Source organism: Neopsephotus bourkii, unplaced genomic scaffold (assembly GCF_033783945.1).
Source record: "Neopsephotus bourkii isolate Nb327-2 ecotype Australia unplaced genomic scaffold, CSIRO-AGI_Nbou_v1 NB_616, whole genome shotgun sequence".
Taxonomy (NCBI): Eukaryota; Metazoa; Chordata; class Aves; order Psittaciformes; family Psittacidae; genus Neopsephotus; species Neopsephotus bourkii.
In genome coordinates, this window is record NW_026901116.1 from 90,135 (window position 1) to 103,299 (window position 13,165).

Consider the following 13,165-nt stretch of genomic DNA (forward strand, 5'->3'; position numbering starts at 1 on the left):
GCATGGGCTGGAGATGGGCTGGAGAAAGGCCACAAAGATGATCCAAAGGCTGGGAAGTGTGTGAGGAAAAGCTGAGAGAGCTGGGACTGTTCAGCCTGGAGAAGAGAAGGCTCCATGAGGGGAGACCTTGTCACCATGTGCCAGTGCCTAAAGGGTGGCTACAAAGAGCATGGGGACTCCCTCTGTACAGGGAATACATGGGAAGGCTGAGGGGTGGTGGATGCAAGTTACTGCTGGGGAGATTCCAACTGGACACAAGGGGAAAATCGTTCCCAGTGAGAACAACCAACCACTGGAATAATCTCCCCAGGGAAGCAGTGATTTCCCAGCATTGGACACTGTAAAGATTTGGCTGCACAGGGTGCTGGGCCATCCAGTCTAGGTCATGTTGGCCAAGAAAGGTTGGACCAAATGATCCTTCAGGTCCCTTCCACTGGGATTCGCGGATTTTGGGATGCAAACAGGCTGGGATGCAGGGGGCTGCCCAGAGAGCTTGGTTCTGCCTAATGTGGTGCTTGGCAACAGAACCTGGGCTAGAGGAGGAGCAGCAGTGTGGGTTTGACTTCCAAGGCCTTGGCTTTTGATCCTGGTTGAGCATCCCCTGCTGTGGGAGGAGGTGGGTGCTTGTCCTTGCCTTGCTCATGGTTGCTTCATGCTCTTACGTGGGAGTGGTTGAAGGAGCTGTTGCAACTGTCTTTAGGTTAAACTCTGTTTTCCTGCTCTTTATCTTCTCTCCCTGTCTGGCAACATGGAGGAGTGAGCAGGGGTTGTGTGAGTGCTCCATCGGCCACCACATGGATGCAGATCCTGGTTTATTACACTTGGGAAGCTCCTGGTACTTCTTCTTGGTGCTTTCCTCTTTGGAACAGAGGAATGGTCTCTGGCAGTGCCTGACTTGGGCTGGATAACATTAGCACAGAGCTGCTCATTTGGTGCATGAGGTGTGGGAATCGCTTCATAGGTGCTCATACCCACAGCCTGGGCACTGAGAACAAGTGCAGCTGGAGGGTGAGCATTGAGTTTTGTAGCCAGGCACTAATCCACATGTGATTTAACAGCCTCCTTCTACCAGGGGTCTGCTGCAGCTCCAGGAATCTCTTTCCTGCTTCAGGAGGAGGAAAGCAGCAGGAGTGAGCTCCAGGTAGCACTTGAGCTCTCTGCGGTCCTGGTTTTGAATCTGCTCTGTTGATGTCCTGGTTTTACCTGGGACAGAGTTCACGTTCTCCCCAGTCACCGGTGCAGGGCTCTGGTTTGGCTCCAGTCTGACAGTAACGTTGATAACAGTGAGTCAGAGCAAGGCCACGAGCTGCTGCAAGGGCTGGAGCAGCTCTGCTCTGGAGCCAGGCTGAGAGAGCTGGGCTGGGGCAGCCTGGAGAAGAGAAGGCTCCTGAAGGGGAGACCTTAGAGCAGCTCCAGTGCCTAAAGGGGCTGTAGGAAAGCTGGAGAGGGGCTTGGGACAAGGGCCTGTAGGGACAGGCCAAGGGGAATGGCTTGAACCTGCCCGAGGGGAGACTGAGCTGAGCTCTTAGGCAGAAGCTCTTCCCTGTGAGGGTGCTGAGGCGCTGGCACAGGGTGCCCAGAGAAGCTGTGGCTGCCCCATCCCTGGCAGTGCTCAAGGCCAGGTTGGACACAGGGGCTTGGAGCAAGCTGCTCCAGTGGAAGGGGTCCCTGTCCGTGGCAAGGGTTGGAGCTGGAGGAGCTTTAAGGTCCCTTCCAACCCAAACCAAGCTGGGATTCCATGATTCTGGGTTCCCAGAGTGTGCTACACTGAAATGCAGGCTGACTGCTCTGTGATTTGCAACATGGCCTCAAAATTCAGTGCCATTTCTAGGCTCAAACCAGCAGAAAATGGTCCTTTCAGTGGCCGTGCCAGACTCTCTGCAGATAAAGGCTTCCCTTGTGACTGGGGAAGCAGCTTCCGCATTCCCACCAGCTCTGTGTGCCAAACCTGGAACTTAAGCCCCATTTTGTGTGTTTTTAACTGATTTCTCTATTGCTCTGCTGACATGGAGGTGCTGCTGATAGGCAAGCACTGAGCTGGCCTCAGGATGGAGGTGCCCTGTTTCTTTCCCCTTCTTCCCCACTAAGAACTCGGTGGTATTGCAGGTCAGAGCTGCATTTTCCTGTCTCTCCTTGCAGATCTTCTCGTGTTTGCTTCAGCTCTGCTGCCTTTGACTCTCACATCCTGGACTCGCAAAAGCAAAGAGCTTTGAACCTCTGTTTCTTGGCCTTGCTGCTCCCTGGCACAGCTCCTTGGTGCTGTCAGCTTGTGTCGTGGTGGTAACTCAGGACCACGCAGCCGCTGGCTCACTGCCCCCCCACTTTTCATCCCCCTGCTCCCAGAGGGATGGGGAAGAGAATGGAAAGAACATAACCCCCACGTGTTGAGATAAGAACAGCCCAGTAACTAAGGTGTAACACAAACCACTGCTGCTACAACCAATAATAATGATAAGGGAAATAACAAGGGAAGAGAACACGACTGATCACCACCCACTGACTGATACCTTGATGCGAGCACCGATCTGACCCTTCTGTGTAACTGCCCCCAGTTTACATACTGGGCATGATGTGCTGTGGTATGGAATACCCCTTTGGTCAGTTTGGGTCATGTGTCCTGTCTCTGCTTCCTCCCAGCATCCCCTCCTCCCTGGCACAGCATGAGGCTCACAAAGCCCTTGGTCAGACTGAACATTACTGAGCAGCAACTAAAACCATCGGTGTTATCAGCGCTGCTCCCAGGCTGAAAGTCAAAACCACAGCACTGCACCAGCTACTAAGGAGGAGAAAAATGACTGCTGCTGCTGAACCCAGGACAGCCTCCTGTCACCATCCATCAACACCTCCTCCTTGTGTTCTGTACACTTCAGGGTTCTTTTTTTACCATTCTCAGTTGTTTTCTCCCATTGAATCCTTGAGCAGCAAATGGCACATCCCTGCTCATCATCCTCCCACCCCTGCCCTGGGTTTAACTCTCTGCAGCCTCCACAGCCGTTCCCTGCAGCTCTTGCTGTTCCACAGCAGCCTGGCCAAGGTTATGTTAGATCCTTCAGCTACAGGCAGCTAGGCCCCTGGGGAGGGAGGATGGTTAAAAGGAGAGGGTGAAAGCGTATTCCAGCTGTATCCTTAAACCAGGGAATGGGCAGCACCATCCTGTGCTCCCAGTGTGAGCAGATGCACTTGTTGGGGCTCTCCAGTGTGTGAGCAGGTACCAGAGCTCCTCATTTCATAGAACATCGCAGAGTGGTTTGGGTTGAAGGCACCTTAAAGCTGATCCAGCTCCAGCCCTCATGTTCTGTCCCTACATCCCTTGTCCCAAGCCCCTCTCCAGCTTTCCTGCAGCCCCTTTAGGCACTGGAGCTGCTCTAAGGTCTCCCCTTCAGGAGCCTTCTCTTCTCCAGGCTGCCCCAGCCCAGCTCTCTCAGCCTGGCTCCAGAGCAGAGCTGCTCCAGCCCTCACAGCATCTCCATGGCCTCCTCTGGACTCGCTCCAACAGGTCCACGTCCTTCTTTATCCACCTCTATTGGGAAGCTTGGGGAAACAGATGATGGAGTTGAAGGGAAGCATCAAGTTCATCGTTTGGCCTTTCTGGGATCCTCTGAATGTGAAGTTTCAAGATTGCTGTTTCCAGAGGTGGTATCAGCACAGCCCTGTCTGGGAATTCCCTGGTTTTCATTCACCTCCAATGAAGCATCAGCAAGTGCTGGGTCCCTGCTGCAGGAGGAGGCAGCTTCAGTGCAGCAGGAAGAGCAGCCTGGAGGATCCCAGGCACACCCCAAACAGAGCCTCTGCTGAAGAGGAAGGCGAGAGCCTGGCCTGGAACATCCCGAGCATTGTTCCCCTTGCAAGTGTCACTTCCAGCCTTTCTTCTGCAAAGGTCAGCCCTGAGCTGGTGAAGGCTTCACGGGGTGGATGTCAGGAGAGTATTGAGGTCACACAACTTCCATGGGGACTCGTGCAGTTTGGTCTCTGTTTCCTGTGACTTCAGATGCAAATGGGGCCAGGCCAGGAGGAAACTAAAGCCTTAGATACACTCAAGTACATCTGTGTTGTGGTGGGGCTGAGTGAAGTCCTCAGGGTTTCACTGCTGCTGGGTTTGGAATCATGAAGGCCTGTACAGCACGTTGTGGGTGTCTTAAGACCTTGTCCCCAAGGCTGCTTTGTACTTGTGCTTGGAATTCCTTCAGGATCCAGCCTTTTGTTCATAGAAATCACAACTGTCTTATGTATTTCTTGTTATTAATACTGATAGAGATCCTACACCTTTAGCTTGAGAGGAGCTCTTATGCTCAGTTCTCCTGATCTAGGATGATGGTTTGACGTGCTGGTGCCGTATCTCTGCCACGTTCAACTGGAGAGATGGGGTTTGGTGTGTCTAACAACATTGCGTTGCCTGAGGAGGTGGCTCTGGTGGTCCTGGTGCTTGAGGAGCATCTGCTTCTGAGGCTGTGTGGCTTCAGGACTTAGGAGAAAGTACAGGAACCTGCAGCCATGTCTGTAGCATCAGGTGTTAGTTACTGGTGGGCACAGGAGGCTGGAGCTCTGTTCTACTGAGTAAGGCTGTTTTATGGCTTTAGGATCAAAAAATAGATGGTTTTGAGTCTTTATGGTGTCTTGTGGCTAAGCCTGTTGTGGTTTAAGCCCAGGCAGCCACTGAGCCCTGCTCAGCCACTCACTCATTCCCTCTTGGTGGGATGGGGAGAGAATGGGAAGGGGTAAAGTGGGAAAACACATGGCTGGGGATAAAGCCAGTTTAAGAGGTAAAGCAGAACAAGGAATTCATTCACCACAGCTGTGATCAGGTGGGTCTGGAGCCATCCCCAGGGCACCAGAGCTTAGTGGTGACTTGGGAAGACAAATCACTCCAAGCATCCTCCCTTTCCTCCTTCTTCACCTAGCTTTGCATGCTGAGCATGATACCCTATGGTCTGGGGTGTCCCCTGGTCACTTGGGGTTGGGTGTCCTGACTGTGTCCCCCCCTAAATCCTTGTGGTTCCAGAGAGAAGAGGTGAGGGGCAGTGAAGGCCTTGATGTGTGTAAGCACAGTGCAGTGATAAGGAAAACATCTCTGTTATCAACACAGTTTCCAGAGCTGCTCCTGTGGAGGAATTAACTCTGCCCCAACCAAACCAGCACAAAGGAGGGAAGAAGCTATGGAATCAGAGACTGGTTTGGGTTGGAAGGGAGCTTAAAGCTCACCCAGCTCCAACCCCTGCCATGAGCAGGGACCCCTTCCACTGGAGCAGCTTGCTCCAAGCCCCTGTGTCCAACCTGGCCTTGAACACTGCCAAGGATGGGGCAGCCACAGCTTCTCTGGGCACCCTGTGCCAGTGTCCCAGCACTGAAAAGCAAGGTTAATTCAGTCTGTTTTGCTTCTAAATAGATGCTTCCAGTAGCACACATGGGGAGAAGCAAAGCTATTCCCTGTTGAATGTGACCGTGTTCCTTAGGAGTCTGATGGAGCAATAGCTTTAAAAATCACTGTGAGCCAGCAAATAGCTTGGTGTGGTGCTGTGATCCAGGCTGAATAAGCAAGGTTATGGGGGGATCTTCTCCCTGCTGACTCCTGGATCCCCATCTCTGCGTAGGCTGATGGTGTGTGACCTCTGACAGGAGGTTTGCAGAGGCAGGTGGCTTCATTCTAGAACCATGGCGTGGTTTGGGGTGGAAGGGACCTTAAAGCTCATCCAGTTCCAACCCCTTGCCCCACCCAATTCTGCTGTTTTCTGAAGCTCTTCTCTCTGGAGGGCAAAAGAACCTCTCAGCATGTTCATTTGGGGAGTAGCTGGAGAGAGACCAGCATCAAAGCCACTGGGAGCAAGTATGAGCATACCTATAGAGCTCATTTTAAACCAAACGTGCTGGTTTGGAACTGAGCCTCAGCTTAGTGGATTAGGAATCTCTCAGGATCAAACCACAACTCCCCCAGGGAGAGCTTTTATGATTCACTTAGATCTCCAGGCAGTGTGGACCGTTCTGCACCAGTGCTGTGACCAGGTACGTGCCACAGCAGCATCCTGAGCTGCTGCCACAAGGCTTGGAGCAAGCTGCTCTAGTGGAAGGTGTCCTTGCCCATGGCAGGGGTTGGGATTGGAGGAGCTTTAAGGTCCCAGCACAGAGCAAGCTTGGGATCCTTGGGATGCTCTGATGGTGCTGGTTCCAGCTGGGATGGAGTTAATTCTCCCTGCTCACTGCTCCAAGGCTGTTCTGGCTCTGCTCTGAGAACAAGGCTGATAACGCCCTGGTGTTCAGTTGTAGCTCAGCAGCACTTGCCCTGATCAAGGACTGCTCAGCCTCGTGCTCAGTGAAGGGGCACAAGAAGCCACGAGGGAGCAGAGACAGGAGACCTGAAGCCCATCCAGCCCAAGGGATATTCCAGACCATCCCATCCCACCCCACAGCACGTCAGGCTCAGGAGAGGAACTGGGGGAATTGGCTGGGAGCCCTTGATCGCTGCTGGGGCTGGGCCAGGCAGTGCTCAGCAGTGGTGAGAGCTGTGTCCATCTCCTGTCCCTCTTGGGCTTTATTCCTCTCTTTCCTTTTCCCTTTTCTTTAATGTTGTTATTATTGACTTTATTTCCATTATCAACCTGTTCTTATCGCTCTGGTGGGTTTTCCCTTGTCCCAAAGCTCTTCCCCATCCCTCCGGCAGGGCCATGTGAGACTGGGGCTGCCTGATTCTTCATTGCTGCAGTGTTGAGCCCTGCAGGAGTGCCGAGGGAGACGAGGCCTTTGCTCTGTGTGTGTGTCCTGGGTTCAGCTGTAGCAGGCAGTTTTCTCCTTTCCTGTAGCTGATGCAGGGCTGTGTTTAGGCTTTAGTCTGAGAGCAGCACTGACACCACAGCGATGGTTTAGTTGTTGCTAAGTAATGCTTACCCTGATAGAGGTCTTTCCAGTCTCATGCTCTGGCAGTGAGGAGGGGCACAAGAAACTGGGAGGGAGCAGAGACAGGACACCTGACCCATCCTAGCCAAAGGGGTATTCCATCCCACAGCACGTCATGCCCAGTATATGAACTGGGGGGAGTCACCCAGAAGGGCAGATTGCTGCTGGGTCGAACTGGGTTTCGGTTGGCGGCTGCTGAGCAGTTGCATTGGCCATCACTGCTGGTTAGTGTTTTATTTCCTTCCTCTTTTAGTCTTATATTCTCTCCCCTTATTATTTCCCTTAGTAGTAGTCATTCTGTGTTATGCTTTAGTTATTGGACTGTTCTCATCTCAGCCCATGGGATTTACATTCCTTCCATTCTCCTGCCCATTCCATTGGGAGTGGAGGCAGTGAGCAATAGGCTGCTGGTGCCGAGTTCCCGGTTGGGGTTCAACCACAGCAGTGTCCTACAGGAACATCCCCAGGACTGTGCTATTTATCCACTTTGTCTCATTCTACCTCTATTTGTACATTCTCTTACTGCTTTACAGGCTGGAGTTCTTGGTGGTGTCAGCCGAAATCAGAGGTTCCAGTTCCCGTTCCCATTGTGCTTTTTATGCTCGTACGTAGGTGGTTGCAGTTTCGGTCTGATCTTACCCCTTTCTGTTTAAAGCTGTTTCAAGATGAGAACTTGCCTTTAACATCTGGGATGTGGAAAGTTTCTAACCACAGGATTCAAATACTGCCGCAGCCCCCGAATCCTTTTGGGGTGCAGCAGCTCAGTGTCCTCCTGAAGCTGGTTCTGGCCTCACCCCAGCCCCACAGCGACTTCACATCGAGTTGTAACCACTTTGAATTCTCTGCTTATTGCTGTCACAATTCACACCTCATAAATACCCGCAGAGAGGTTTGATGCTTTGGTTTATTGCTCGTAACACAGCTCTAATTGTAACTGAACCCAAACTGTGTTGTCATAAAGATCTGAAGTGTTTGCACTGTCATCACTGGGAATGTTGTCTGTGATGCTGAACTCCTTGGGTAAAGCTCTCTTCACTGCGTATTAAGATCCTATGCAGTGAACGCAAACGTTGCTCAAGCACCTTTTGAGTTCCCAGCTCCCATTTAAACCGTGCTTCCACTCCTGGTTGGTGGCTCCAGTTGTTGTTTTCTCCCCGGTTCTAGAAGGCGCTGTGTAAGCGAGGTGAAAAGATCCCCTAATCTAATCCTTGTCTTTTAACTTTCAGCTTTGTGTTGTTCTTGGAAAGTTTCGCACCACTTGTGAATTCCTTGAACCTTGGCATTGGGAGCCCACTTGTGTTGGGCCCTCCTCCTTTGCAGCTTGCTCACATTAAGACCCACTTGGCTCTTCAGCAATTGACCTCAGTTGCTCCCAACCCTTCGGCATCTCCTTATGCTTGGTTAAACCAGGCAGTTCCGAAAAGCACCATGTTTAGCCCCAGAGGAACTTTACCTCAGAGGCCGAGAGGACCTAATCCATCTGGGAAAAAGCCCCCGGGATCCCTGCGGGGAGGAGGTGCCGCAGGTCACCCCCGGAAGCCCGCTCCTGGAGCACCGCAAGGGACGGGAACGCCGCCGAGATTCTCGGGACAGGAAACGCTTCAGTGGACGGGATCGCAGAGGATCAACGTCCGGGTAACCCTGCACAGGGCCGACCCGAGGAAGGTGAAGGAGAAGACAAACCTGCACCAGGAGCAGAAGGCAGAGCCCCGCACAAGCCGCTGGGAGAACCCCCCTTGCTCAGCCGGGACAACGGGACAGAAGGCACCGGTCCCCGCGCAGGTCTCGGAGCGCAATTCCAATGCTCAAACCCGTTACACACCCGAGAGCGCCTCCAGCATCCTGGCGAGTTTCGGGCTCTCTAATGAAGACCTGGAGGAGCTCAGCCGCTATCCCGATGATCAGTTAACTCCTGAGAACATGCCACGGATCCTGAGGGAAATCCGGGTTCGTAAGATGGGTCCCTCCATGCCCGGGTTGCACGCGCAGAGCCGAGGAGAAGACACGGTTGGTGTCAAGAGTAAAGTGATTGATTACGGCCATGCCAGTAAATACGGTTACATGGAGGATCCTCTGGATGTGCGTGCGTTCAATCCCGAAGTGCTCCCTGAAGATCCCCTGGAAGCACGTGTCTATAATCCCGAAGCACCGAGCGGAGAGAACCGGGAAGACTTCCCCCGGGAGCCGAACGTGCCGCAGAGTGCGCCCATGGGCATCCCGCCGGCCAACGTGATGTGTAACCCGGTGTTCCCGGTGGAGGATTTAATAAAGCTGACGGGATTCCAGAACGAGCCCTCAAATCCTCGCTCCTTTTTTCCAGCTGAGACCGCGGGAAAGGTGCCTGGGTTGTGCCCGGCACCCACCGGGCTCCCCGTGGTGAAGCCTGCATCCCAGCCTGCCATCCCGCCGGTCATGCCGCCCATGATGCCGCCCATGATGCCACCCATGGCTCAGCCCATGATGCAGCCGGTGATGCCTCCCATGGTGCAGCAGACCATCCCGCAGCACGTGATGCCACCCATGGCCCAGCCACCCTTCTCTCCTGAGCTCCTCGCAGCCATCAGCCGGCATGAAAGAACCCAGCACGACGCCGGGACGAGCTCATCCAGCGCCCAGAGCAGCTCGGGAGTGGGACAAAAGCCTTTCCAGGCACAGCTCGAGGGGCCTATTAAGTCTCCTTTTGGGATTGTGAAGGCTTCGTGGCTCCCGGTGTTCCCGCAGTCTGATTCCCAGAAGATAAAAAGGTTGCCCACTCCATCAATGATGAATGACTACTATGCCACATCTCCGAGAATATTCCCACATATGTGTTCTCTGTGTAACGTTGAATGCACTCATATGAAGGTGAGTGGCTTTCACAGATTCTTGCCTAAACTTGTACTCGCCATCTTCCCCGCTGCCCTGTTGTAGGCACTAATGTTCTCCCTGTGCAGTGTGTGAGTTGTGGGGCTGCTCTTCTCCCCTTGGAGTAGTCCCACACGCTCCAAAGCGCTGCTGGGAGGTCACTGTAAGCCGCTCGGTTCCAAAGGGCATCTTTGAGTTGTCGTGACCGTTGAGTTTCTGAACCATTTCTCACTTATTTATGGCTTCTGTTGTGGGTTTCGAATGCCAGACCCTGTTCTCAGTGGAGTAAAGCACTTTACACCAGCGGGGTGAGTAAAATGTGTGTATCCAAAGGGGTGGATGAGATGTTGTGTGTTCCCTCCCCCTTGCAAAACAAAGCAGCCTGTTCATCTGCCAGAGTGGGAGCTCCAGATGTGCTCTGTGGGCCAGGGACTGCCCCAGAGGCTGCAGATCAGCTCTGAGGGACACAGAAACCGCTCTCATTCAGCTGAGCCTTCAGCTCTGAAGCAAATAACACTTCCAGCTCCCGAAGGAAGAAAAGGAACTGGTGAATACTGGGAAAGAGCAAAGCCTTCGGAAAGCTGTGGACTGATCTGGAAGCTGTAGGCTTGGTCTGTCACGAAGGAAACTTGAGCGTTCAGTTCTAGTTTGATGTTAGAGGTATAAAGAAGCCTTCAACAAGCCTGGGGATGGCTGAAGGGGTTTATGTGCAGGATTCCTTGGCCTGGTTTGTGCTGTGTGTTAAAACCAGGGTGAGCAGTTGAGCTGATGCCAGAGCTTTGGAGTAAAGCGGAGGTTTTAAGTGGTTCTGCACCTGAAGGCTGAGCTGGGCAGGTTTGGGACTACTGAGCAGGGTGGTACATGTGAGGTAATAAACAGACAAAGCACTGTGGGGCTGTGGCATCCATTGGGATGTGGGTTATTCTGGAGGATGCTCACAGGGCTTTTACACATGAAGTGAATGTTGTTACTAAAAGCACTAAGGAATCAGCTGGGGAGATTCAAGGTTGTCCCTTGTCCTGAGGGCACCAAGCGCAGTCCATGCTCTCCAGAGCCTTCCCTCCCTGTTGTGCTGCTCCTGCCTTGGGTGTGTGTTACCTTTACTCTGTGTAGTATCTTCTGTGTAGAGCTGTTGCTGTGTGGGCAGCTCTGTCTGGTTTGAGCCCATGGGACAAGCCCTGTTTAGAGAACAGCATTGCCAAATAACCACGTGAGTGAGTTGGTTTCTTTTCCTTGCTGCAGAAAATAAAAGCTTGCACAAAAAACGCTACCCTGGTGTATTTGTGAGCTCCAGAGGGTGAAGAATTCCTCCTCTTCCAGCTTCACCGTTGGGTTTCCAAAGGGAGTTGTCCTTGTCCCAGTTCTCATGGTTAAAGGGGACCCAGATGTTCAGTTGTGCGAAGCGTTAGGGAGGAAGCACGTGCAGCCTTCAAACTGGAAGTGATGATGGGGAGATGGAACAGCAGAAGTAGGTGTGCGTGGTGTGACCTGCGCTGGGAGGTGGCTGTTGCAGAGATCACGTCTGCTGCAGTGCTGTGAAGAGTTGGATGGAAAATGACAAGGTGATGGAAGAAGATGCTCCAGAAATCCTGCAGAGAAGGGGCACGGTGGGCAGGAGGATGGAGGTGTGCTCTGGGGAAGCAGCTCTGTGGTGCTGGGCTCCTCTCTGCTGTGGGAGAGGAGGTGCTGGGTGAGATGGATGGACCTTTGGTCTGCCCAGCATGGCTGTGGGTGGACTGGAGCCTCAGAGGGGTTTTCAGGTGGAAGTGATTGGATGTGATCTTTGGTGTGCAGTAGCAAGGTGATTGACATTATCCCACATGGCATCCGTGTGTGTGAACTGGAGAGATGTGGGTTTGATGGATAAACCACCTGATGGATAAGGAATTGGCTGAAGGGCTGTGATCAACAGCTCAAGGTTCAGGCAGAGGCTGGTGGTGACTCAGGGGTGATGTTGGGACTGGTGCTGTTCAACATCTGTCAGGGACATGGACACTGGGATGGAGCACAGGAGGGACGTGGAGCTGTTGGAGAGAGGCCAGAGGAGGCCATGGAGATGCTGCGAGGGCTGGAGCAGCTCTGCTCTGGAGCCAGGCTGAGAGAGCTGGGCTGGGGCAGCCTGGAGAAGAGAAGGCTCCTGAAGGGGAGACCTTAGAGCAGCTCCAGTGCCTAAAGGGGCTGCAGGGAAGCTGGAGAGGGGCTTGGGACAAGGGCCTGTAGGGCCAGGCCACGGGGAATGGCTTGAACCTGCCCGAGGGGAGACTGAGCTGAGCTCTTAGGCAGAAGCTCTTCCCTGTGAGGGTGCTGAGGCGCTGGCACAGGGTGCCCAGAGAAGCTGTGGCTGCCCCATCCCTGGCAGTGCTCAAGGCCAGGTTGGACACAGGGGCTTGGAGGAAGCTGCTCCAGTGGAAGGGGTCCCTGCCTGTGGCAGGGGTTGGGACTGGAGGAGCTTTAAGGTCCCTTCCTTTGTGTAACAGCAGGTTCCCAGTGCTGTGCTGTGAGCAGATGTCTTTGTAACGTGGCAGGCTGGAAAGAAAACAGGGAAGCGAAGTGGATAACATGAGACAACATGGATAACATGGATGAAGATGATGAAGGATGCTGAACGAGGCAAAGCTGCTCTTTAATCAACGCTTGAAGATACTGGATATCTGAAAACCAGAGTTTCAGTGAGCTGTCTTTTGTCATAGACTTAATCCAGCCTTGTATCAAGGTACCAGCTCCTTTGGGATTTGTTTCCTGGCTGTGACTGAAGCTGCGTTGCCAACTGGAAGAGAATTGAAGTGTGTTCTAGCGCTGGGACATGAAAAGGGCAGGATTCCAGCTGGACTGGGGACCCAGCTCGTGGTCCTGAGCAGTCAGCTGCCTCTGGAGCTGCAGTGACCATTGGTGGCTGAAACTGCATCATCTGCACTGTTTCCTCAGCCTGGATCTCCCATCAGTGTGGCTTGGAGTGAAGAATGCTCCTGCTGTTCCCCAGGGCATCCCTTCAGCTCTCCCTGCTGGTCCCTGTGAAGTACTCAACTTGATGGATTAATGAGGTCTGATGGAATCTGAGCTGAGAAAGCCCTTGAGATACCTGCAGTATTCCTGAATCAGAGCCCTCAGTGTCATGGAGGAGCAAGTAAATGTGTTCCATTTGTGATTTCAGAAGGGTACTGAAGCTGTCTCCTACAGAACCATTTGCACACATTGGAAGGTGGTGTTTTGCTGTTAACACTGGTCAGAAGTTACAGGATTTATCATCTCTGTGGCCTGATGTTGTCCATGGAAAAGACCTCATTTCATTCAACTTTGGCCCTTGGCTGTCAGCCCTGTGGCTGTTCCTGTGTGCAGTGACACGCTGCAGGCCAGCAGGCTGCTTCCATGTCCAAAACATGGGTTTATAGTAAAGGGATGGGGCTTGGAGCAAGCTGCTCTAGTGGAAGGTGTCCCT

General features: G+C 53.0%; 1 protein-coding gene across 1 annotated transcript in view; it reads left to right on the forward strand.

Annotated features, from left to right (window-relative positions):
* ZNF638 (zinc finger protein 638) overlaps positions 1-13,165 on the forward strand; it is a 57,757-nt gene that overhangs the window by 9,971 nt on the left and 34,621 nt on the right. The window contains exon 2 of the mRNA XM_061351974.1: positions 8,112-9,729. Coding sequence (XP_061207958.1) covers positions 8,112-9,729 — 1,618 coding nt within the window. The remainder of the gene's footprint in view (positions 1-8,111; positions 9,730-13,165) is intronic.